The sequence below is a fragment of the Hyaena hyaena genome, unplaced genomic scaffold (assembly GCF_003009895.1).
Source record: "Hyaena hyaena isolate Hyena2069 unplaced genomic scaffold, ASM300989v1 scaffold_29, whole genome shotgun sequence".
Taxonomy (NCBI): domain Eukaryota; kingdom Metazoa; phylum Chordata; class Mammalia; order Carnivora; family Hyaenidae; genus Hyaena; species Hyaena hyaena.
This window is the reverse complement of record NW_024080661.1, coordinates 3,575,904-3,600,768: the sequence shown is the minus strand read 5'-3', so window position 1 is coordinate 3,600,768 and position 24,865 is coordinate 3,575,904. Positions and strand designations below refer to the sequence as shown.

At 59.0% G+C, this 24,865-nt stretch overlaps 1 protein-coding gene across 1 annotated transcript; it reads right to left on the bottom strand.

Annotated features, from left to right (window-relative positions):
- Window positions 1-626: 626 nt before the first annotated feature.
- On the bottom strand, window positions 627-20,474 carry NGFR (nerve growth factor receptor). The gene is made up of 6 exons (XM_039227669.1): window positions 20,354-20,474; window positions 12,786-12,927; window positions 9,027-9,386; window positions 5,247-5,499; window positions 3,547-3,707; window positions 627-2,928 (listed from the first exon to the last, which is right to left on the bottom strand). Exons 1-6 carry the CDS (start codon window positions 20,429-20,431, stop codon window positions 2,627-2,629), a joined length of 1,296 nt encoding a protein of 431 aa, XP_039083600.1. The 5' UTR covers window positions 20,432-20,474; the 3' UTR covers window positions 627-2,626.
- Between the last annotated feature and the right edge of the window lie 4,391 nt (window positions 20,475-24,865).

Sequence of the window (24,865 nt, the reverse complement as noted above, 5' to 3'; positions counted from 1 at the left end):
CTCCCGGGCCAGCCGCGGGGGGGAGCGCGGGCCCGGGGCCGGGGACCCCACAGCTCCTGGGTCAGGCAGAGCTCAAGGCCAGGCTGCCAAGGGCTGAGGTTAGGACCTGCCTCAGAGAGCCGCCAAGGGAGGGGCCTGACTGCAGGCCAAACAGCCGGGCTCCTGCCGGGCCATCTGGAGCCAGACCCTGTGGATGTGTGTGTGTGGGGGTGGGTATGAGTGTGTGTCTCCCAGGCCACGTGGGTGGCTGGGAGCTTCAGGGTTGTGACCCACCCCCACCCCCTCGCAAGCCTCTGGCTCCCTTGTGGTCACTTTCACTTCTGACATCTGGTCAAGTTCGCAGCTGGCCAGCTTCCTGCGTGGCCGTTTTCACTTTTCCTCTCCCAGATCTGGGGGCAAAGGGCCCCCACTCCTTCCCTGTCCCACTTAAATTTATTTCATGGCTGCACATGTGAATTTGCTTGATTTCGGCGAAGAGTCCCCGTTTTCGGGGGGGGAGGCACAATAGGACAGGAACTCACGCAATTAGAAATTATACCTGGGTCCCCACCACACATGCAAATGCCCCCCCACCCACTGGCTCAAAGCACGTGCATTTCCAGAAAAATCTCTTCACGCTGTTTTTCTTTCTTTGCTATTTAATGCTCATCGTTTATGTTTTATGTGTAGGTTTTAGGAGGGCCCAAGAAATGAGTACACAGGATGCAAGGGGGACGTGACAGGGAGTTGGAACTCACGGCCCCCAGCTGGGCCGGGGGGCGCACAAGGGAGGCAGGAGGGGCCCCAGAACCCAACACATGCTAAAACATACCTGCGGTACCCCAACCCCTCCCCAGCTGCTGGGGAGGAAAATAAATACACTCAGATGCTGTCCCGCCCTCCAGGCCCACAGGTGAGGGGACAGCAGGTGAGGTCCCTCCTCCCATCAGATTGAGGTCAGAGAAACGCCATATACTTACTGTGCCCCCAGTCCCTTACACAGAGTCCGGAGAACCCTGGGTGGGAGAGGGGTGCCTATCAGGACACACCCTGCTTGGGGCTCAGGGGCTCGTTCATGCTAAATAGAGGGGGCGCCACACTCATTCCAACATCAAGCAAAACAGAACAGACCAGGAGGGACCTCAGGAGACCTTGTGGCCCCTTTCTGGCACCAAGCTAGGGAACAAACAGTCCTTTGTTGGGGGGGGGTAGACAGAGTGGATCCTCTGAACTTGGGAGACAGGCCCTGTGTGGGCCGCAGTCTATCTCTGTTCCTTCTTGCTGCATTCCCACACTGGTCCACTCTTCATTGCAGCCTTCGGAGCCCAGCCAAACCCACGCTTGCGGGAAAGGGGAGGATGGGGGTGCATTCCTCCGCGTGCAGGCCCTGGGAAGGCCGCCGTCGTTGGCCGCCAAACCAGGGGGAGCGAGGGAAGGGAGCAAGCCGACTGCAGTTCCCTCCCGGCTTCTCTGGGAGCTGCCCTGGGCAGGAGCCGGCCCCCACCCGAGGGAAGGAACTCATGGAGAAAAGCAGGATTTCTCCTCCTGTGTGTGTGTGTCTCTGTATGTTTGTTGCGGGGGGGGGGTGGGGTTCCTTAGTTTCTGGCCCCCCAGGGCCAGCTCCAGGAGAAGATACTGCCTCTGTTGGCTTTGGTCTGTGCCCGGATGGAGGGCAACGGCAGGCTGGGCCCCACCACGGATGCCGCACTCACATGCCCGAGGGGGACTGGCAGAGGGGAACCAGCACCCCATTCCACGAGCCCCAAACCATGCTCGATCAGATGCATCGCTGATCAAGCCGGGTCCACGGACCAGGCCTTGGGCAAAGCAGCCCATCTCCATGGGGGCTGGACCGGCCTTGAAGGTGGTGCAGGGCAGACTGGATTTGGCTTTGAGACATTTCCCAGAGGGTTGCCTGTCCTCCCCCCCACCCCACCCCCACCCACCAGCCCCCAGCCCTCAAGCAAACCTGAGGGCCACACCCCGCCATTCAGAGAGTGGGGGAGCCAGCCCACATTTGGCCTCTCCATTGCTGGGTGGCTTTGGACAAGTCACTCCCTCTCTGGGCCTGACTGTCCTGCATATAAACAAGGGGTGGGGGTGGACTAGACTTCAAAACCCCCTCCTAGCCCTAACAAGCCCCTGACCATCTTCACCTTGGGCCAGAGAGGAGGGGGAGGGGCTGAGGGAGGACAGAGGCCACAGTGATGGTCCCTCATTCCCCAAGTTCACAGTGTAGAGCCCATGGCTCTGGTTCCTCGGTCTCTCCCTTTGAGTCTCCGGGGCTTTGTCATGGTCCCCAACACCATCCTTGATGTCAGCCCCACCCCCCAGACCAGACACCTGCTGGGGTGGGGGGAGGGGGACTGGCCCACCTATACAAAGTGCCGAAGGGAGCAGAAGGTTTGAGATGTGATGAGCAGGGGCAGGGTGGGAGAGGCAGCAGTGGCCCTTCTGGCACTGGAGAGAGTGAGCAGAGGCGAGGGGGCCACGTTGGAGCAAGGGCAAGGCTGTGGTGGACGGGCCCGGGCTCCGAGATCCCTGCCCAGAGGAGCTCAGCTCTGATGCCTGTGGGGGGTTGGCTGGAGCCATCAGTCATCGGAATGTGGGGGCAGGGCGTGGGGGGGGCGGGGCGCTCCGGGTGGGCTCACACCGGGGACGTGGCCGTGGACTCGCTGCACAGGCTCTCGACGATGTCGGCTCGCTGGATGCGGCGCAGGGCGGCCAGGAGGGCGTCGAGCGTCGCGCTGTCCTGGGCGGCCCAGCTGGCGAGCAGGGCGCGGACTGGGCAGGCCTCGTGGGTGAAGGAGTCTATGTGCTCAGGCTGGTAGCCCAGCTCGCCTGCCAGGTGCCGCCACGTGTCCCCCGCAGAGCCGTTGAGCAGCTTCTCTACCTCCTCCCGCTTGGCTGGTGGCAGGCTGCTGTAGAGACCTCCGTCCCCCTTGAGGGCTGCCAAGAACCCAGGAGAGAGGGGAGTCAGGGGCCACCCTCCAGGCCCCCTTTTCCCCGGTGGGCATGGGGGCCTGGGGTGAGATCCAAGAAGGGCTGAAGCATTTCCTTGTGGGGAAGCCCCAAGGGCCTAGAGGCAGAGGGATGGCCAAGATGAGGTCCCGAATGGGGGGCAGGGCTGCGGAGGGGCCTAGGGGTGCTGCCTCACATCCCCTGTCACCCCACAGCTTCGGCACTCTCCCCACCACGTGACCCCATCCCTGCCCCTCAATGATGAGTCAGGACAGGGGAGGGACAAGGCTGAGCCTCAGACTCAAGTGCAGCAGGTATCTTGGAGCGGGGCTCTGGGCCACTAATTAGGGTCCATAATTAACTACATGTTCCCCCAGAAGTCCGGAGCAGGAGGCTAATTGCAGCCACTTGGGGGAGTAATTAGCCCTAGGAGGGACGATTAGCTTGATGAGCCTGGACGCGCCAGTGTGTCAAAGTTCCCACCCCCCACCGGCAAGACCTCTCCTACCCACGTGCTCAACCTGCGTCCCGCAGCCCCTCTGGCGGTCCTTCCTGCCGTCTAGCCTTCCTCGCGGCCTCAGCCCCCCGCCCAGCGTCACTGCTCACCCTGGCCCGCGGCCGTCTGCGTGTGGGGCTGCTGGTCATGCAGGCTCTGGCTGTCCACCGAGATGCCACTGTCACTGTGGAGCTTCTCCCCCTCCGGCGGGGGCGTCTGGTTCACGGGCCGGCTGTTGGCGCCTTGCTTGTTCTGCTTACAGCTGTTCCACCTGGAGCCAGAGGACAGGGCGGGTCTCAGGGGACAAGGGGCCACACTGGCCCGGTGGCTAAGGGATCTGTGCTCTGGCGCGTGGGGCCGGGGCCACGGTAGGGACCCAGCTATAACTGCCCCCCCCCAGCATGGTACCTAAGGTTCTTCTTTCTCCCCACGTTCGCCTCCCCAAACCCCCCATGCCCCCGCTGCCCCTCCCCCTTCCCCCCTCCTCGCACTGAAAGCACCCTGAGAGGGGATGGGCACTCAGGGCACTCACACGCGCTGCCAGTGGTCAATGACCGTGCATGGAATGGATAGTGCCGTCCATACATGACTTCTCAGGAATTCTACTTCTCCCACGCTCCCCTGCTAAACTACTCGCACATGTGTGCACGGAAATCTAGGAGCATTTCCTCTACTATTAGCAATAAGGAAAAAAACTTAAACCCAACGTGCATCAATAGAAGCCCATTCTGATGAATTATGACCCGCCCCGGCACTGAATGAGAGGTTACAAGCAATCAGATAATCCGTACATCCCCAGGAAAGCTCTCCCCAGGGAGATTAAGTGACAAAGTAAGTCGTAGCACCTGTATAGTGTGATCCCACTGATGCCTAAAAAAATAAAACAAACGGGGCGCCTGGGTGGCTCAGTCGGTTGAGCGGCCGACTTCAGCTCAGGTCATGATCTCGCAGTTCGTGTCGAGCCCCACGTCGGGCTCTGTGCTGACAGCTAGCTCAGAGCCTGGAGCCTGTTTCAGATTCTGTGTCTCCCTCTCTCTCTGACCCTCCCCTGCTCATGCTGTCTCTCTCTCTGTCTCTCTCAGAAATAAATAAAAAAACATTTTTAAAAATCTTAAAAAAAATAAAACAAAAAAAATATCCCTTTGCGTGTTTACGTATAACTATAAAAAGTCCTGTGTGTGTGTGTGTTTATAAAGGCAGAGAAAATGGCTGGAAAGGATCCATTCCAAACAGATTCCAAGGACAAGAGAGACAGGGTTTGAGTAGATAAAAGAGGGCTTTTAGTTTCTTCGTTTACAGGACGTTGGTCTTGCACTGCATTTACCCAAACAAGCACGTATTACTTGGATGATTTTTTTTTAAGAATGGAAAATGCACTTCAACATTTAAAACACTTTCCAGAAGTGTCGCACATCCTGAATTTCTGGATGTGGGTGCCACAACCCCCCAAGTGTGGCCCGGGAAGGAAGAGACACAGGCACACTGGGGTAACTGTGGGTGGGTAATTGGGGTCTGAGGGAGAAGGGCACAGGGGGCTGGTAAAGAAAGCTCTGTGCGGAGTTGGGGTCTGGGGGGTCAGGGAGGGGAGCGGTGTGGGAGGGGGGCGGGGCAGGTGCCAGAACAGGTCAGGGACGGTCCCTCACCCTGCCCCTTGCTGACCTGCTGCACCCTGGCATGGGCCAGCTGCGGGTGAGGATGACCTCCGTTTGGGGCTGAGTTTAAAAAGAGTCTGAATTTTCAGGTCAAGGTCACAGTTCAACCCTACTTGAGGGCAAAGACCCCGCTCTTCATCCCCCGGCCCCCCTCTCACCTTTTGAAGGCAATGTAGGCCACGAGGCCAACAACCACGGCGGCCAGGATGGAGCAATAGACTGGGATGAGATTGTCGGCGGTGCCTCGGGTCACTACGGGCTGAGAGCTGCCCATCACTGTGGTCCCCACATCTGCCACCGTGCTGGCTATGAGGTCCTGCTCCGGAGGGAGCTCTGGCTCCTCTGTGCTGGGGGCGGTGCTGTCCGAGCCCTCCGAGGGTGTAGACCGAGTAATCCAACGGCCGGGGATCTCTGGGAGAAGGAGCTACAGGAGTGAGGGCCCACCCCCCACCACCCCCCACCCCTCCACTTCTTCCCCAGCCCCAGCCCAGTGGTAGGGTGCCCAGGTGCACACAGGGGTGACATCGTGAGTGTGAGTCATGACAATGGAGAAGAAGTGCCTGGGTCCCCTCCAGCTCTGTCACTGACTTACTATGTGACTCTGCACACACCTCTCAACCTCAATTCTCCCATCTCTAGAATGGGAATATGAAGAGAGATGGTCTAGAAGCTCCCTTCCATCGGAGGCGTAGCCGTGGCCCTAGGAATCTATTCTGCTTTCCCTGGGTACCCAGAAGCCAGGTGGGGAGGCAAACACACAAAGAGAGAGAGCGCACAAGGAAGCTTCTGGATGGAAATGCGCTGGGGAAATGTTGTAACCTCCCTGGTCCCTGTTTGTCCCGATCACCCCAGTCACCCTGGCCCTTGGGAAGGATGAGGGTGCCCAGGTCTGGACAGAGAGACACCTCCCTGCAGACCACATCCCCGAGAGCTGGCACCCAGCCTCCCTTCCGGTCTCCAATGCCCTAGCTCTCAGCTCGGGCAGGGGAGGGCGCGCCAGCTGGCTTGCTTCCCTCCAGCCAGTCCTTAACCCGCCCAGTGGCTAGTCTCTGTTTCGTGCCCCGTGCGGCCCCCAAACCAAACCATCTGCTCTCGCCACCCAGAGAAAGACAGTGTTGGGTAGCTCACACCCTCCCTGGGCAGAAGCAGACTGCTGGTGGAGAGAAGGCTTACAAAGAAGGTACTGCCCACTGCTGGGAGGGGGGGCGGGCAGGGGAGCGTGCCTTGCCAGCAGGGCACTGCCAGCCTCCCTGACAGGGGCCCTGGCACCTCCTGGCACTAGTGGGTGGGATTTTCCATTCTGCCACCCAGCAGGGACAGGACCAGGGGCTGTGGGCTCCAGACGGCCCGGGGGGTGCCTGCCTGGGCAAAGTTGCCTACCCCATCCGTCCTCACTTCCTACGCCTGGGGCAGGGAGGGAAAGCAGATGGCACATGCCAGTGGGGTGAAGGGGAGGCTCTGTGCTCCCTGGCTCGGCCCCGCCCTGCCCCCAGTTTGCCCACCCAAGTCGGAGTCGAAGCTGCCCACTGGTCTCAGGGGCCTCCTTGGCTCAAGACGTAGGTGGTTCAAAGGCCCCCATTTTCAGCACCTTCTGAAGGGTACGGCCCCCAGATGTGAATCTGGAATCCATCTGGCTGGCATTAGGGAGGGGGCTGCCATCTGTCCCCCTCCCGTAGCTCAGTCCTGGGAGGGGGGAGGGCAGGACGTGCAGGAGACCCAGCCCTGTCCTCTGGCCTCCCCAGACAGGGTGTTGGGCTGGGGAGGGTCTTCTCTTGCTCCTCGGGACAAGCTGGAGGGGCAGCCTGAGCCCTGAGGCTGAGAGAGAACTTGGCTAGGACCGTCCCCACCAGAGGCTGAGGGTATGAAGTTGGTGAATCAGGCCATCACAGAGATCCGAGAAATCTCAAAGGGGACCCGTTGACAGTGGGCATTAAGGGCTAAGACAGGGCTGTCCCGGGCACTTTCTCTTCATCTCTCTGATCCCCCCTGGAGGGGGCGGCAGGGGGAGGACGGCACGATGAAATCCAGATGCAGTCATGTCCAACAGCATTCCAACCCGCTAAGCCCTTGGCGAGTCCTGACAGCCATTTCCGGAATGGGAGCTGTCAGACTTGGGGGTGGAAAGAGGGAGCAGGTTATTCCTAAATCCACATTTCACTGGGACAAGGGGGTGGGGGGGTGTTCTGCCCCAAGGCCCAGTGAGTCACCGTGTTGACACCTGAAATATATATGCAAGAAAGTACAATGCACTGGAGGGGACGGGTGGGGGGTGACCAAACCACAATCCCATTCCATTTCCTGAAATGTTTTCTCTGTTCCAAGCTGACACTTAACCCTTCAGAGACTAGAGAAGGGAAGAGGGCCAGGGATGACCGCAGCGCTCAGGGGCACCCCCTTCCTTCAGGATGGCTGGGACAGGAGGGTGGTATCTGGGAGGGCTGTGTGAACGCCTCGGGAGGGAAGGCCTACCCCTCCCCCAGCCGCCACCTCTCTTGCTCTCGCCGCACCCGTTAAGTGCCCCCACCAGCCAGTCCAGACTTGCCCGTGAACCGTGCTGCCCGCCTACCCGCTGCTGAGACGCCCTCCCTGCTCTGCGCTGTGCCAGACGCCACTTGCCTGTCTCCTGGCCGAGGGCAATCGCCACCGGAATCACTCTGTTCTGTGCCCCCTCCTCCCTCCCTCCACACCCCCTCCCAACCCCAGTGTGCGCACACATACCTGGTCTCAGCCCATGTTTAACCACCCTCCCCACCATGAGCTCCCTGAGCCAGGGATGACAGGATGTGGGAGCCAGGGATGCTGTCCACAGCAGGGCATCTACCCCCCCTCCCCATGAAGGGCAGGGGCTGCACTGCCTCACCCATAATGGGGGCCCTCCCGGGAACTCAATGCTGGGACCGTGTCTACCTCATCAGAATGAGGCAAAGCTTGTCTCTCCCCCGTGAACCCTGGGGTTCACGCCGAGTGCGAGGGTGAGCGTGCCCAAAGGAAAGTAGCTAAAGGGGTGCCCAGCCACAGGGCGATGGACAGAAGGTGAAGGTGAAGGCACCGTCAACCTCTCCCTGCAGTAGAAAAGCCTCGTCTCCCCCGAGATGGAGGTCACCAACCAGAAGCCAAAGCAGGTCTGCCCTGACTGCCACATGGCTTCCTCCTCCCATTTCACAAATTGCGCCATCTCCATGGGGCGCCATGCCTGAGCAGGGTGGGTGCGCCCAGTTCCCATCCCCCCTGGAGACCCTGGCCCTCCATAAGCGCCCTGCCTTGTCCTTGGGCTCCTGAGCCCTAGGCCTGCCTCCTCTGCCTCCACCACCTCTCCTCAGTGTTCCCGGAGTCCAGCGTCATCCTGGGCCAAATGGTACCAATGACTGTTGACCCCTCCCCCAGACGTCACAGGCTGCGTGGGCCAGCCACCTTCCCTAACCCCATCCCTGGAAACTGCAGGGCCGATGAGGAAACCGGGGTCCAGAGACAAGGGTGACCTCCCTACCATCACCCCGAGGACGACAGGACAAATCCACCCTGGGTCCCCAGAGCCACAAACCACTCTGGACCTAGACCAGGCTTCAGAGCCATAAGGCCCCAGCTCCTGAGGGGCCTCAAGCCCCCTTTCCAGGCCAGAGAGGTTGCTCAAGGACCAAACATGTCCCGCACTGGCCTGGAGGCCAGCTTTGAGTTGCTTATGTGCTGCCCATCGGAACCCACAGATGAATGAGCCGGGGAAACGGGGTTCCAGTGTGGTAGCTGCGGCCTGAGGGTAGCAAGAGAGCCTTCTAAACACTCAGCACAAGGAAATAGTGCGAGGGGGTCCTTTGGGCCTGGGGTTTCAGGGAGGGTGGCGGCGGGCTCAAGACCACCGAGCTCCGCCCCACGCCCCCGGGCCGGCCCGGCTCGGCCCATCTCGACCCCCTAGGGGGCGCCCTTGCCCGCGGCGCGCTCACCCTCGCACTCGGCGTCCGCCCAGCGCGTGCACTCGCGCAGCTGGCGCTCGGTGTCCTCGCACACGGTGCACGGCAGGCACGGGTCCACGTGGTTGGCCTCGTCGGAGTACGTGCCGTCGGGGCACTCCTCGCACACGGTGTTCTGCCTGTCCTGGCACGAGAACACCAGGCCGGAGCCCGCCTCGCACACGCGGCACGCCTCGCAGCGGCCCGTCGTCTCGTCCTGGTAGTAGCCGTAGGCGCAGCGGCACACGGCGTCGTCGGCCTCCACGCACGGCGCCGACATGCTCTGCAGGCCCACGCACTCGGTGCACGGCTTGCACGGCTCCGTGGCGCTCACCACGTCCGAGAAGGTCACGCCTGAGGGCAGATGGAAGGGCGGGATGGGGGTGATGGAAGGGCAGGGTGGGGACCTGCCCTCTGGGCACCTGGGACGTGGGGGGCTGGAGGCCCTCCCGCAGAGGCCCCTCACTGAGCCCCACACTCCTCCTGGGGGTCCCGGGTCTGTGAAAGCTCCAGGCAGCTGAAGGGGGAAGGGAGCCCAGGGCCGCGGATGGAGCTGGTAAATTTCTTGGCACATTCTCTTAGAGAGTTCCCAGCCCTGTCCCCTAGTTCCCAGCCTGATTAAGGAATAATCTGAGCGTGGTTCCCACCCAGCCCTCCCCGCGGGCCAGAGCTGGACTGTGAACCCAGCCCAGGCATGGGCGGGACTTCACTGGTGCGCCTCCCACCCCGGCTGTCCCTCCATCCCTCTGCTCGCAGGTGGGGGCTCAGGTGTGGCCTGCCTAGGGCTAGACCGCAGGATTTCCCATCCGTGGCGCCACCCCACGCTGCTGAAGGGCTTGGCTCTTGAGGGTGGGGATGGGCTTTCTGACAAGGCAACAGCAGGAGGGATGGAAGCTAGAAAGCCAGAAGGACTTGCCCATATAGTCCTCTGCCCTTCCCCGTGGCACAAAGGAGAGATTTCCAGGCTCACTCTTGACTCATGCTCTTAATGGATGGGAGCTCTAACCCAATAAGGGGAGGGACGCCAGCGGACGCCAGGGTCTCCTCCGCGTGCGAGGAGGGGAAGGCACAGAGCCAAATCTTCCTCACCCCTGCCGGCCCAGGTGCGGAGCTCTGTGCCATTCCGAATCCGAGAGGATTCATCCTTGCTTCAAGGGCAGCAAGAGCAGAATTTAGGAACCGCGGGAGCCATGAACCAGGGAAGGAGGGAGCGTTCAGAATGTGAAAGCAGAAGACAGGATTTCCCCATTGGAGGGGGGAATCGAGGCCTGCAATTCTGATCTTAACCTCTAAAGGAATCCAGAGCCCAGATGGAGCACAGGGTCACGATCTTTGGCGTGGAGGTGGGGATGCAAGAGCAGAGAAAGAAAAGCAGAGACAAATGAAAGGGAAAGAAACTGAAGGGAGAGACAAGCCAGAGCTGGACCTGAAAGGAGACCAGGTTCAAGTCAGTCCTGGCAGAGGAACACCTGTGTTCCTCCTTCCCCAGGATGGGGCCGACCTGGACCCAAAGCCTGCGTCTGTAACTTACAAGCTGTGTGACCCTGGGTGTTTTAGTTAACCTCTCTGCACTTTTTTCTTTCTCGGTCAAATAGAGAATAATATCTGCACTCACAGGGTTGTGGTGAGGAGTACATGTGAAATTCTACCATAAAGCACTAGACACACAGCAGGGATCCTACGAAGGTTGGGCCCCCTGAGGCGGGCAATGGTAAACCCCATGAACTTCAGTAGCGGGGATATGGTCAGCAGAAGGGACTTCCAAACATAAACAGTCGAGCAAGATGTCCAGTTTATGCAAACGGGAGGGTCCTATCTGGTTGGCATGTGGCGGGGTGGGGGGGGGCAGGTTTTAACCACACTGGAGGGGGGAGGGGAAGGAGGGGCCCCGCCCATGGGAAAATACAGAAAGTGAGTAGTAGAAAACTCCTGGGAGAGGGCTTTAGGGGGTGGGGAAAATGTGGTCTTTTTTGGCAGAGAATGAAGGCAGGAGCTTAATGGGTTTCCTTGTGGAAACGTTTTGAGGATAGAGGGAAAGTCCGCTGGGGTCTCCGTCCCATAAAGTGAGCTTATAAAGGCAGCCTGTTAACACAGCTGGGGCGGGGGAGGGGGGGCCGCAGGAGAACGGAGAAAGCAGACGGTAGGGTCTACTCCTGCTGCTCTCTGCTCCTGTCTCCCCTTCCCCCGACATGCCAGTCCCTCCCGGTCCCAGGCTCCTCTCCCCTACCTCCTGCTCTACAGAAGGGAGTGGTGTCCCATCCTGGGAGACTTGGGGCCAGGGAGGAGAGGCACTAGGCAGGGGTCTAGGAAATGAGAGAGGCAACCTCGGGAGGTTCCAGGGTAGCCGATGGTTGGCCACTCCCTCCTCCCCCCCCCCCCCAGGATGGAGACTCTGTTAGGCCAGGGCAGGTGGCAAAAGACATTACGGGGTGTCTAGCCTCTCCACCTTAGGCCCAGGCATCCCCCTGCTGCGGGATGGAGTTACAGGAGCCACAGGCACGGAGAGAGGAAAACTGGGTTTGGGGACACCAAGGAGTTGGCGTTGCCTGATAGGCTGTGTGTGTGTGTGTGTGTGTGTGCGTGCGCGCGCGCGCGCTATGGTGGTGGTGGTGGTGGTGGTAGAGAGGCATCCAGAGGTCAGACTAGGCAGGTGGGTTCAGAATTCCCCATTCCGGAACCTCATCATGATTAAAGAATAATCTGAGGGCACCTGGGTGGCTCAGTCGGTTAAGCGTCTGACTCTCGATTTCGGCTCAGGTCATGGTCTCACGGTTCGCGACATTCAGCCCCATGTCGGACTCCATGCTGACTGTACAGAAGAGCCTGTTGGGACTCTCCCTCTCTCTGTCTTCCTCTGCTTGCTCTCTCTCCCTCTCTCTCTCTCTTAAAATGAATCAATAAACTTTTTTTTTTTTTTAAAGAATAATCTGGTATGGTTCCCACCGGCCCTCCAGGTGGGCAGTGAGAAGGCAGGATGGGAATCTAGGCAGTGAGGAGAGGTTTCTGGGCAGGAAGAGAGCACTGAGCCCATGGCCTGAAGGCAGCAACTGAGGCTGGGGGCTTCCCCCAGTGACAGAGGCTCCTGGGTCATAAGCCCCAGAATTCAGGCCCCAGCCCTGCCATTCTTCTTAATCCCCTACCCAGCAGCCCTGGGAAAGGGGGGGGTTCTCTCCCTCTCCCCAGGGAAATCCTAGGTAGGACAGGCCACAGCAGGTCTCTCCCCTCTGACACCAGCCCATGGTGAGAAGGACATCCCGACGGTGATCCAGCCCCCATTCCTACACTCTCTGGAAAGCGCTGCTTCCTAGCTGAGAGCTGGAGAACAGTCGGCCTGGGGGCGGGGGTACCCACACCTTCCCAGGATCCCCCAAGGTCAGTTTCCAGGGCAGCCAGGATGTGATCCTCCCCCACTCCCCCCAAACACGGGGAGGGTAAGTGGCAGCCATTGATTTTGCAGTGCAGATGATATTTTTAGCTGGTCGAAGCATCAGCTACGCCTCCCACCTGGCCACATTCTTCTACCAGGCCTCTCTGCCCCGGGGGGTGGGGGGGGCGGGGGCTGGGAAGGGGCACCCCCTGGGGATCCCTCCTCAGAGGGTCCCCCTCCTCCCTCCGCATCCTTCCCTCTCCCGTTCTCAGCCTCCCCTCCCCCCTTCGCCTCCTATACTGGGTCAGACCCACGCCGATGTGGGCATGCTCCCCCCAGCTGATGTGCCCACCCGCGCCTCCCCTCGCCCGCCACCCTGCACTCACTGTCCAGGCAGGGCTCACACACGGTCTGGTTGGCTCCGCAAGGCTGGGCCACCCCCTCTCCCAGATTGCAGGCTTTACAGCACTCGCCGCCGTGCGTGTACAGGCCTGTGGCACATGCCTCCTTGGCACCTCCAAGGGACACCTGGGTGGGGGGAGATGGGAAAGGTCAGACTGGCAAGAGAAGGGAGAGAGGGTGTCTTCTGAGGGATCAAACACCCTCTCCTAAAGCCCTTCTATTGGAACCACCTGGGCCGGGGATGAGCTCACCACGCAGGCCTCAGGCACATCAAAGCTGGCGGGGAAGAAAGGGGGGGGGTACACTGCGCCCCCCGCAGGCTGCTGCTGGTGTGAGGTCAGAGCCCCGGATGCTGACTTTGCGCAGGGTTCATCTTGGGGTCGCGGCAACTTCTGGAATCCCAAGGATGCGCCCCATGGGGAAGGCAGCAGTGGGGCCTTTGGGCAGGTACGGCAGCCATTAGCACGGGGCTCCCGTGCAACGGGGGCACCTGGAGGCCAAAATCCAGCCCCAATGCCACCTGCTGAGACCGCACACCTGCCCGCCACCTACCCAGAGGGGAGCCTTTTTCTAACAAAGGCTGTAGCAGGGCCCTGCTCCAGGGCCTTAATTCTACCTTTCCACCTATTAAATATTAAATGGGAAGGTGTCTGTATCCAAGAACAGAAGGCAGAGGGGGTAGGGTCTTGGGTTCAAGTTCTGACTCTGCGCCGGAGCTCTGACCATCTCTGCCTTCCCTGAGTTGTCACCTCTCCTCAAGGATGGCGACAGAGACCGCTCAGGGCCAGAGCAGAGAAAGGGGCCAACTGGCGAGAGTCTGGCGCCGAGAAGGGAGAAAGGGACGCCTACTATTGACGATGAAAACGTGGCTGCTCTCACCATCCAGCCACCCTGCCCACCGGCGTTTGATTTCCAGCCACCAGCCCTCCCGTCTCCTGTCCCCCGCCCCATGCAGCCAGTGGTAACCGCGCTGGAACCAGGGGAAAGGGGAGTCAGATTCCTGCCACGGAGGCATCTTTGCTCTTTGCTTGTGGATGGAACGATTTAGCACCAGATTCCCTGGGGTGGGGGGAGGGGCTAGTGCTGGCTGCTTGCTTTATGTTTCTAGTCCTTAAAAAAAAAAAAAAAAAAAAAAATTCTTCACGTCTAATAAAACTCCAGAGCCTGTTTTCCCAGCCTCAGCCCATGCAGCTCTCATTTGATGCCAAGACGAAGTATGGGCTCTGGGGTCATGGGACTCGAGGGGAGGGTTAAGGGTCATTTTGGATATTCCTCTGCTCCCACATTGGCCAGATCATAGCCCAGGAGACTCCCTTTCCCTCCAGCCCTGTCAAATATTCTGACGTCTAGGGGCACCTGGGTGGCTCCGTCAGTTGTGCGCCCAACTCTTGATTTCCGCTCAGGTCATGATCTCGGGGTTCACGAGTTCGAGTTCTTTATCGGGCGTTGCGCTGACAGTGCAGAGCCTGCTTGGGATTCTCTGTCTCCCTCTCCCTTTGCCCCACCCCACTCCCTCTCTCTCAAAAACAAATACATCAACTTTCAAAACTAAAATAGTCTCAGGGCGCCTGGGTGGCTTAGTCGGTTGAGCGTCCGACTTTCGCTTAGGTCATGATCTCGCGGTTCGTGGGTTCGAGCCCCGCGTCGGGCTCTGTGCTGACTGCCAGCTCAGAGCCTGGAGCCTGTTTCAGAGTCTGTGACTCCCTCTCTCTCTGACCCTCCCCTTGCTCACGCTGTCTCTCTCTCTCTCTCTCTCTCCTAGAAATAAATAAAACATTAAAAAAAAAACAAAACTAAAATAGTCTGAGGTCTCCCTAGGAGTTGGTGAAAGGAGAGGGATGGACAGGTTCGATAAGTCTAAGAGGCAGGTTGTGGTTTTCAAGAGACCAGCAGGGAGGGTGCAGGCGGCATAGGAGGGGGACCCTATATCACCACCATCCCTTCCCCGGTGGTAGCAACACAGATCCGGGAACATCTGCAGACCAGAAACCGTGAGGGGTGGGAGTGGCGGGCGGGGGGGGGATCCCAGATGCAGGCTTTCCCCCAGGAGGAGAGCCAGATTCCAGAGGGTCTGTTTGGATTTCTTTTCATCCTCGAGGGCTCTGCTTAAATGTCACTTCTTCAAGGAAGTGGCCCTGTGGCCCCTGCCCCTCTCAGATCAGGTGGGAGCTGCCCTGTTAGAATTCTTGCTGGTCACTGCTCTCGCCTACAGAGTCCCCTACAGGACTAACGGCGACCTGAGGGCAGCCCTGTGGCGGTCCCGGCGCCTGGGACACGGTAGGGACTCAACATGTGCATTTGTGGAATCTAAGAACATGAAAATACAATATGACCTTAGTGAACTAGAACTGGGGGGGGGGAGGTGAAGGGGGGAGGGGCATGACTTTCTGGATAGCTGAATTTCCCCAAAAGGATTTGTTGCTCTAATCGCCTAAGGCTTTTCATTTTTTTAAAAATGTTTTATTTATTTCTAGTAGAGAGAGAGAGAGAGACAGCATGAGCAGGGGAGGGTCAGAGAGAGAGGGAGTCACAGACTGAAACAGGCTCCAGGCTCTGAGCTGGCAGTCAGCACAGAGCCCGACGCGGGGCTCGAACCCACGAACCGCGAGATCATGACCTGAGCGAAAGTCGGACGCTTAACCGACTAAGCCACCCAGGCGCCCCTAAGGCTTTTCATTTCAACCATGATGGTTGCACCCGCCTGACTCCAGAACATACCTTCACAGTCTCCCCATGCCCCGGGAACTCAGTGCTTACACCAGTGATTATTCTGGGCCGCACTGCACTCAACGCCTCCTGTCTTTATCCCAAATCACCACGCTCTCGTCTCTGAGTTCTTCTGTCAGCCTTTTTTTTTTTTTTAAGTGTTTCTGCCTCACTCCTTCCTGTCAAGATATCAGTTGTCAATTTTTGCTGCCGCCAGAGTGTGACCTGAGCAGCCCCTCCCTCCCACCCTAACTTATTAGATCTAATTGAATCTGTGGAAAGCATGTAACCAGCCTGGGTAGGGAGGTATAAAATGAGAGTGGAGGTAGGATCTGAGCCCGGAGGGGGCCGTTCATCGAGGGAAAAGTGTAAGCTATACGGCTGCCTTCGTCCTCAGCAGTCGCCACCGCTCTGAATCCTGGCTCATCGATCGCTTAGAGCTGGGTGATCCGGGACAGGTTTAAGTTTCTCTGTGCCTCAGTTCCTTCATCCATAGGAAGTGGTGACAGCACCTGCCTCATGACATTGCTGTGGGCATTAAGGGAAGGTGTTTATACACTTCAAGATGCCCCCCCCTCTTTTTAAAAAATCTTTTCCAAGGTCTTTCTTGCTGCTTTTGTGGCTTTTGGCTGAGCTCCAGCTGGCTGAGGTGAGCAGAGAGCCGGGCCCGCTGAGGGGTCCGTCGGTGACATTTGAGCATCTTCCTCAAGCATCTCTTCTGCGAGGCTGGTCCACCCTGCCACAGCCTGCGATGCTCTCTCTCCTCTCAAGTCTGGCATTCGGATTCCAAGCCACATCACTAGTGCCCATGCGTTCCCCGGGCCTGCTTTGTGTGTCCTATTTCAAAACACCGCAGATCCGCTACTTAACAGGATGCTTCTCTGGAGCAATTCTCAGTCTCTCTGAGCCCCCCATTTTCCCACCCGAAAGACTGGCTTCATAATATTTACGGCTCAGGGTCGCCATGAAAATTACACGAAATAATTTACGCAAGTCTGTCCGGCGTATCGTAGGAGCTCAGCAAACGTCGGTTATCGCAGAAGCGTCTTGTCTGAGGCTGAGCTGTTGAGCCCAAGTGGGAGGGGAGAGTTGCAGGTGGGGCCCAAAGAGAGGAAACGACTAAGAGGAGGGGGCGGGATAGGCATGAAGAAGGACTCACCCACCAGGAAGGGTCTGAAGAGGGCACAGGGACCAAAGGAGGATGGGAATTGCTCCCCTTACAGATAGCTGAGTGATTAACAACTAGGTACTCGTTAACAGCTACTGACCGAGCATTGAACTAAGAGAGTTTCCAAAGACACACGGCCTCTGACCCCTGGGGGAAGTCACAGTCCCCTGAGGGAGAGGAAATCTCACTCAAAACAGCCACATCAGAAGCCGAGATGCTGAGAGGGAAAGACTTGAGGGACTGCCTTCATCTCCTCTCTGACAGATGGGGAAACTGAGGCTGGCAGAGGCCGTTCTCCCAAGTGGCATGACTCATGGCCCGTGCCACACCCTCGCTGGGTCCAACGCAGGGCGATATTGGGAATGACTAGGATTCAGGCTTCTTGCTCCAAAATGATCACTTTACCAAAATGATCGACACATTTGCCTGAAATGTACATTTATCATGTTTATTCATTTCCAATTTAATGGAATGATGTCATCCCAGTTTCGAGAATGTTTGCCATCTTTTTGCCATCTCAAGCCTTTCTAAAAACTAAGGTGGGCTCACCCTGAGATGAATAGAGATTTTAAAATGTTTTTTTTTAATTGGACAAAACAGAAAGCACACTAAAGAGTTCAAAGAATTTGAAACCATATGACTGCTTCCGAATGATGAGCCCTAACCATTCACAGCAGTTTCAGCAAAGGGGTCCTTAGGTGAATGGGGCCGTTGCCATGGGGCTGGAGAGTGCACATACGTGGAGGGTCTTTTGAGGTCGATGCAAACCTAGGAGAGGCGCTGGCACATGCGCTTCATGCCTTCAGATAGAGGTTGGATTTAGGGTAGGAGACAAGAGCTACTTACTGAGGATGGTGCTGCATGAAGACTGAGAGGGGCAGGGCGGGGGGGGGGCACGGGGAGAGGCAGTGCAGGGCCTCAGTTCCAAAGTTGTGGCACCAAGGACCTAAGACATAGATCTAATATTCAGGGCTTGTGATGGTTAAGGACCAGTGACCCTCCGCGATCTAGAAGGCTGGGGGGGGGGGGGGGGGCGGGGCGAGGAGCCTGGCACACTCCGGACAGAATAAACTCCAAGCCAAGCATCCCGGGTTCCAACAAGGGCGCCACCACTTAGGAGCCCGGGGTAGCCCGGTTTCATGCCTGAAAGTCTGGGCGGTTCAACTCCCTCAACTGTATACTGGGAATAACTAGATTTACTCTGCTGGGATCTTATAAGGATTAAATGACACAATAGAAATGACCCAGGGCAGTGCGTGGCACAAAAGTAGGCACTGGACCAATTTGATTCTTCCCACCTCCCCACCGCCCAGCCCCCGGGCAGAATCTAGGCGTGTGAATGGACCCCGGCTGGTTCAGGGGGGGTGGGGACCCCCTCCAGCCCGGAGCCGCCTCCCCCCGCCCTGCCGCTCTGGTCTCGCATTTGCTGCCCTCGTTGCATCCCTATTAGGCGCATTAGCCGGCCCGGCGGCTCCGGTTACAGACGTCTGAATGACAAAATGCCTCCATTACCGGCGCGGCCCGCCAGCCGAGCCGCCGGGATGCGCTCTGGTTTCAGCACTCTATCGCCGCGGCCCAGGAAGAAACTCGGACCGCGGCGGTGCGCAGAGCCGGCGCAGAGAGAGCAGCCCGGGGGCGAGGCGGAGGCCAGAGCCGCGGGCGGTTCGGCCGCGCGTTCTGCGCGGGGTCCACCGTCCCGAACTCCCAGGCGCTCCCCGCCCAGCTCCCCTCCTTCCTCGCCTCTTCTCTACTGGGGGGACACTCTCTCCAGCCTTGATCTGGAGCCCACGCCCTCGCCCCTCTGAGCTCTGCACTACTGGCCGCCCCAGTCCCACCCCTCAAGTCAAGATGCGTCTCTGACCCGCCGCGTTAGTCAGCAAACATGCCCACAGTCGCTCCCAAATCTCCGGAGAAGCCACAGGTGCTGACAGCTCCAAGGGGCTGAGCTTCGCCAGTGCCCGGAGAGGGTCTCTGCCCACCGTGGCCCCCACATTCCACCGCCCACGACTCCGAGGATGGTATCAAGCCCTCCCCCGCGGAGAAAAGAGCTGGGACGCCGAGCTGCCCCCCTTTCCGAGGTATGGGGACCGAGCTGGGAATCAGGTGAGGGACGGTTTAGCTAGCACCGGGGTCTAACTTGCTTGTGAGATCTCGGCTAAGTCGTTTAAACTCTCAGAACCTCTCAGTCTTCCTTCCTGTAAAATGGGGGCTTGGGATGCAAGGCTCAGATGAGAGACGAAGACGACGGGGGAGTGAGGACACGTCTTCGGCTCCGTTCATGGGCCTGCACAGGTCACATCGCCTGAATATCTTGGGACTACCAGACGGACTTAGATGCTTCAGAGGACCCGCAGTCCTATGCGGAGGCAGGACCCGAGGCACCTGAGCGCCTCCGTCTCGTTCAGTGCCCAGCGTCTTCCACCGAACGCTGGGCGGGGCATGGGTGGAATCCAGACCCGTTTGGGCGCTGGAGCCCAGCGAGCTGCGGGCGCGGCGCTCGGGTTGCTTAACTCAGTGGGGTCCGAATGGGGGCGCGGCGCGCAGCCCTAGGCGCGCCCGAAGCTGCGGGTGGCACAGCCGGCGCAGCTCAGCGCCCCCTGTGGGCCACCTCGGCCAGCGCGACCCGGGGCTGCGCGCCGCGCCGCCGGGACCTTCCCCGCCTTTCGAGTCCCAGCGCTCTGCACCCTGAGACTTGGCTGTGGCCAGACCGGATCGCACGATGTCTGCTCCATCCCTTTCGGCCCTAGGCGCTGCTTCAAACCGCGAAAACAAGCGCCTCGGAGGAGCCCGTGGGTCGTAGGCGAACCAGGGAACAGGTTCGCCCCCGCGAAGTGGGCGCTCCCTCCCCAGCCCCGGATCCCCAGCCGCATTTCCTGGACTGGGCGAGGCCGCGCAAGAGAGCACGCGACAGGCGCGGGAAGCGTCCGTCCCTCCGCTCTGTCTGCTCGTCCCGCGGTCCTTCGGCGGGCAGGCGGGGCCCCCGAGCACTTCAGGGTCCGCTCTCCCTTCTCCGTCCTCTTTCAGTTTGCTTGCATCTCTCTGTCTCCCTCGCTGTCCTCCGTTTTCTGCCCTCCCTAACCCACTTCTCTCTCTGCAACCGACCCCGGCTCCCCGAAGCTCTCCCTCCCACGCCCCTCCCCCCCATTGTCTGCCCAGGCCCTCATTGTCCGATGCCCGGTCCCCTCTGCCTCCAGTCCCTCCAACCTCCTCCCCCATTGTTCTATCTCCTCGTCTCCAGTTCCCCGCCCCAGCCCCGCTTGGCCCCCACATCTCCAACTCCCGTGCCATTCCTCTTCCTTCCGTCCCACGAGCCTCCAGAGATCAAGATGCTCAGGGGGAAAGTCGCCTCGAGATCCCAGCATCCAAGCGCCCTCTTCAGAAGGACGCAGGCATCCGAGAGAGCCCCTCTCAGCTCTGCCGTACACACCCTCCGCGGTACCTGAGGACCCGCATCCCTGCGCCCCTCTCTCCCGCATCTCTATCCTCGGTCTCAGGGTCGCCTCTGCGCGATCCTGCCCTCCGCGGATCCTGGCATCGGAGCTCCTCTCCTGCCCTCCACCCCCGGTATCTGGGACCTCCCCCCCAATCGCTCCGTTCTGTGTTCCCTTGGCGGAACCTGAGCCCATTGGGGTACCCGTCCGGGGAGAGGGCGCGGGCTCCCCTCCGGCTAGCACTCACCCCCAGGAGCAGCAGCAACAGCAGCAGCAGCAGCGGGCGCGGCCCGTCCATGGCGTAGCCCGCGGCACCTGCCCCCATCGCCCGCCTCCCGCAGCAGCGCTCGGCTTCTAGTGGAGTCCGCTCCGCGGACGGAGAGGGTTGCGCCGCGCTGCGCTCCAGCGCCCGCCCCCCGCAGCTGGCCGCGGCTCCGCTCGCTCTGGCTGCCGGCGGGAGGGGCCGGGAGAAGCCAGTGCGGCGGCCCCGCCTCCTCCCCGCCCAGCCCGCCCACCCCCGGAACCGCGCCCGCCCGCCCCGCCGCCTCCCGGAGGGTAGAGGAGGGGAAGGGAGGGCTTGCGGGGAGCTGCGCGCCCGCGCGCCCCGCGGCCGCTCTTGCGCGCCGGGGCCCTCGGAGCCTCTCCCGACTCCGCCCTGGTACCCAGGGCCGGGTCCGCGCTACGGCGTGTCGCTCCCGGATGCTGTGGGCTCAGGGACCAGGGCATCCCCACTGCGGCTCCCGTTCCTCCGGGCTGCGGACCCCGCAGGGGTCACTCTCTAACCCGTCTTCCTTTGCCTCCAGCTTCAGCTTCTCCCCCGGGGACTCTGCTCCCTCCCCAGCCGTTATCAGCAAGAATGCCCGCTGCCTTCGTCTCCCGGTCCATACCTGATCCCGGTCTATACCCGATCCCTACCTCCGGCCCTTCCCAGTGCAGAGGCCTAGGGGAAGGGGAAGGGAGCAGTAGCAGGTGGTCTGACCCCAACAGTGGGCAGCAGGGACATTCAAGGTGGAGTCCATCCTCATGGTTTTGAATCCTCAAAAGATGGGTTTGAAGGGGTAACAGGTGTGCACACGAGATGACAGGAATACACACGCTTTCAAGTTCACATATATATGGGCTTATGCTCATGCGTCCACTCCATCCTCACGCACTCACGTAAACCTGTGCCTTCTACACATGCGTGTGAACCTACACGCTCACGCACAGGAGCACACTCATTGCACTTGTGGTCATAACATTCAAACACACGTACTCACCTGCACATTCACACATGCACGTGTACGTAGAAGTCATCACACAAGCCCCCACGTGTACAGTCTTTCACACAGGTGCTCACACGTCCAGGAGCACACACACACACCCATGTGCAAGCGCGCATGTATCCACACTGGACCGTGAGTGTTTCCATTGGCTTAGGAGCTCCCAGCCGGCGAGGACTTCCGTTTCTTACCTGAATCCCTGGTTCAGTAAAGGTCTGTAGAAGGGTATACGAGGAAACAGGGTTGGACAGACTCATATCCACAAATCATGTACTATGTAAGCAACCCCAGGGCCACACTCACCATGCCCTAGAAACTAGAGCAGGTTCCAATCACAGGCCCCCCCTCGCCCCCCCCCCCCCCCCCCCCCCCCCCCCCCCCCAACTTCCCCCAACCCAAGAAGGGCGCCACCAGTCTCGGCCGGAAGTACCCACCTCAATACCTACTGCCTGCCCGACCTGCTTTCCTGATTCCCAGACAAGGAAGCCATGGAACAGGGAGCTTGTAAGGAGCACTTAAGTGGCTACAAAGCCCATCCCCACACCCTGATCTTGGCCATGTGTGGACCTCAGCTTTGACTTAGGAAACAAAACAGTACTGCCCTCCCACATTACAGGAATGGGGGAAGATCAAGTGCACTTGTGAAGAGTATCGAAGCAGTTGGGAGGTGACTCCCTAGATCAGCTGAAGCTAAGTTCTTCATTCATTGCGGGGGGGGGGGGGTGGAAATCCGCCGTGTGAGCATCTTTCCTGCGCATCCAACAAAGTGCGGGGGGCAGCCTCAGAGGGAGCAGGGGGGCATCGCTGTGTCCTTGGGCCTGAGTGTGGACGAGACACCACCTCCATGGCTGTTCAGGAGACCAGGCAGTTAGCCCCCCAGCAGAAATCCCCGAAGACTCCCTCCTCCCCAACAGGGACACCTCTGAACTGGTTCCTCCTCCAGCAGCTTTTAGAGCCCTGCCTCTCCTTTCGGCTGAGTTCGTGGAAGGCAGGAAGGGCCAACGTTAGTTAGTACGAACAGCCGCTTACTACCGAGGGTATCGACAGTGTGGCATTAATTTAAATACTCCTGTTATTAATTTATGATCCCGGTTACTATTATCGCTCAGGTTATCCATCTCGACACGATTTAATATGACCCACACTACCATAGCTGGGCCTGGGTTATTAATAATTTCCATGGTCTTGATCATTTAAAGCCCTACTCAAACAATTACAAACAGCAATTGTTACTATTATTAGCGGTATCTCTATGATTAAGCCTGAGTGCAAGACCACAAGGTAATGCGAAGAGCCCGCCGGCGGGGTGGGGGTGGGGGGGTCAGTTGCGGAGGCGAAAGAGCAATGAACAGAGAGTCCGATAGGCCTGGCTGTACCGCCGACACACCCTACCCCCTCCCCACCACTCAGTTCTGGGTGTCTTAGGTGGGTGTGTCATCTCTCTCAGCCTCAGTGTCCTCATCTATCAAGTGGGTTTTTTTTTTTTTTTTTAAGTAGGCTCCATGCTGGAGCTGGGCATGGAGCCCAGCACGGGGCTTGAACTCACAACCCTGACATCAAGAACTGAGCTGAGATCAAGAGTCAGATGCTTAACCAACTGGGCCACCCAGACTCCCCTCAAGTGGGAACTTTTTAAAAAGCTCTGTGTGGGGGCACCTGGGTGGCTCAGTTGGTTAAGCGTCCGACTTCAACTCAGGTCATGATCTCACAGTTTGTGGGTTCAAGCCCCGTGTCGAGCTCTGTGCTGACAGATCAGAACCTGGAGCCTGCTTCGGATTCTGTGTCTCCATCTCTCTCTGACCCTCCCCTGCTCACACTGTCTCTCTCTCTCAGATAGAAATAAAACATTTTTAAAAATTAAAAAAAAAAAAAAGCTCTGTGTATGTCAGGGGGACTGGAGTGGCTCAGTCAGTTAAGCGTCCGGCTCTTGATTTCGGCTCAGGTCTTGATCTCGTAGTTCGTGAGATCGAGCCCTGCATCGGGCTCTGAGCTGAAGGCGCAGAGCCTGCTTGGGATTCTCTCTCTCCCTCTCTCTCTCTCTGCTCCTGCCTTGCTCATGTTTGCTACCCCCCCATCTCAAAATGAATAAACAGTTTTTAAAAATCTGAAATGGGCTTGGTGAAGAACAAATGAGGTAACACAGCGTTCATCACAAGGGGAGACTTGATCTCATTGTACTCACTCAGCACATATTTATTGAGCACCTACTATGTGCCACATGCTGTTGGAGGCACTGAGGACACAGCCATGAATACCAGCTGCCCTGGTGGGGCTGATATTTCAGGTTTTAAGTATTTGGTGTGAAGTATTATTTCATAATGTGGCGCCTTGACCTGCCCGTGCTGTAGACAGTGTGGCTGTGATGGGGATGTTCCTTTGCTGGGCCATCGCCATCACCACGACTGTCCCCATCACGGCCTCTGATACCAAAACCATCCCCATACTCCAACCACCATCACCAGGACACCAGCACCACTACCAGACCAGTATGGCCACCCCTGCCCCCACTCCCACACCCACAACCGCCCCCATCGCTACCGTGACAATGACACAAGTGTCACCACCATCACCATCATTGCCACGGCTGCCGGGCCATGGCCACCGCCACCACCTGCCTTCCTGCTTCTGCACCACCCAGCAGGGATTCCCATTCCTGATGCGTGTGGGACACTTGGGTCTGTCCCTTTTGCTTTGGAACCACATCGGAAGCCCTGCAGAGCCACTGCTGCCTCAGCCTTACTCCCTGATGGTCATGACTCCTGACCCCAAAGACGAGTGTGCTTCAAAACTTTCTCCCCGACCCAGCCCTCTGTCCCCTAATCCTTGGCACTTAGAGCCATGGCTGTGGGGCAGGCATCGGGAGAGGCCTCTTAGGAACCGACGAGCAAGCAAGGTAAGGGTCAGACGGGGCCTTGCCACGGGGACAGAAGTTTTCAGTGGAAGGTTCCCCAGAACCACTTCTCATACCAGCCGCACATACAGGGCCCCGCCCCCATCACACACTCTCCAAGGCTTCCCGGACCTGCTAGCGACCCTGAGGTGAGAAGGTGGAGAGTATTGGCGTAATTCTTTTTTTTTAATGTTTATTTATTTTTGAGAGAGAGAGAGAGTGGGGTAGGAGCAGAGAGAGAGAGGGAGACACAGAATCCGAAACACGCTGTCAGCACAGAGCCTGACTCGGGGAGCCACCTCCTGAGCCGGGAGATCATGACCTGAGCCGAAGTCAGACGCTTAACTGACTGAGCCCCTCAGGCGCCCCAATATCAGTGCACTTCTACCCAGAGCTGCGAGTGGCAGCAGGGGGTCAAGCTGCCTCTTTAGAAGTCAACAGGGGAGGGGTGTGACCCTCGCCCACGCACCCGGCCACCCCTCCGGGACGGCAAGCTCCTAGTACATGCTCCCTGTCCTCTCACTGGGACCCCTCACCCCAGGCCCCCTGTAGGACACCCCTCATCGCTCCCTGTGCCCATCCCCAGCAGTCCCTGGGAACCAGCCTG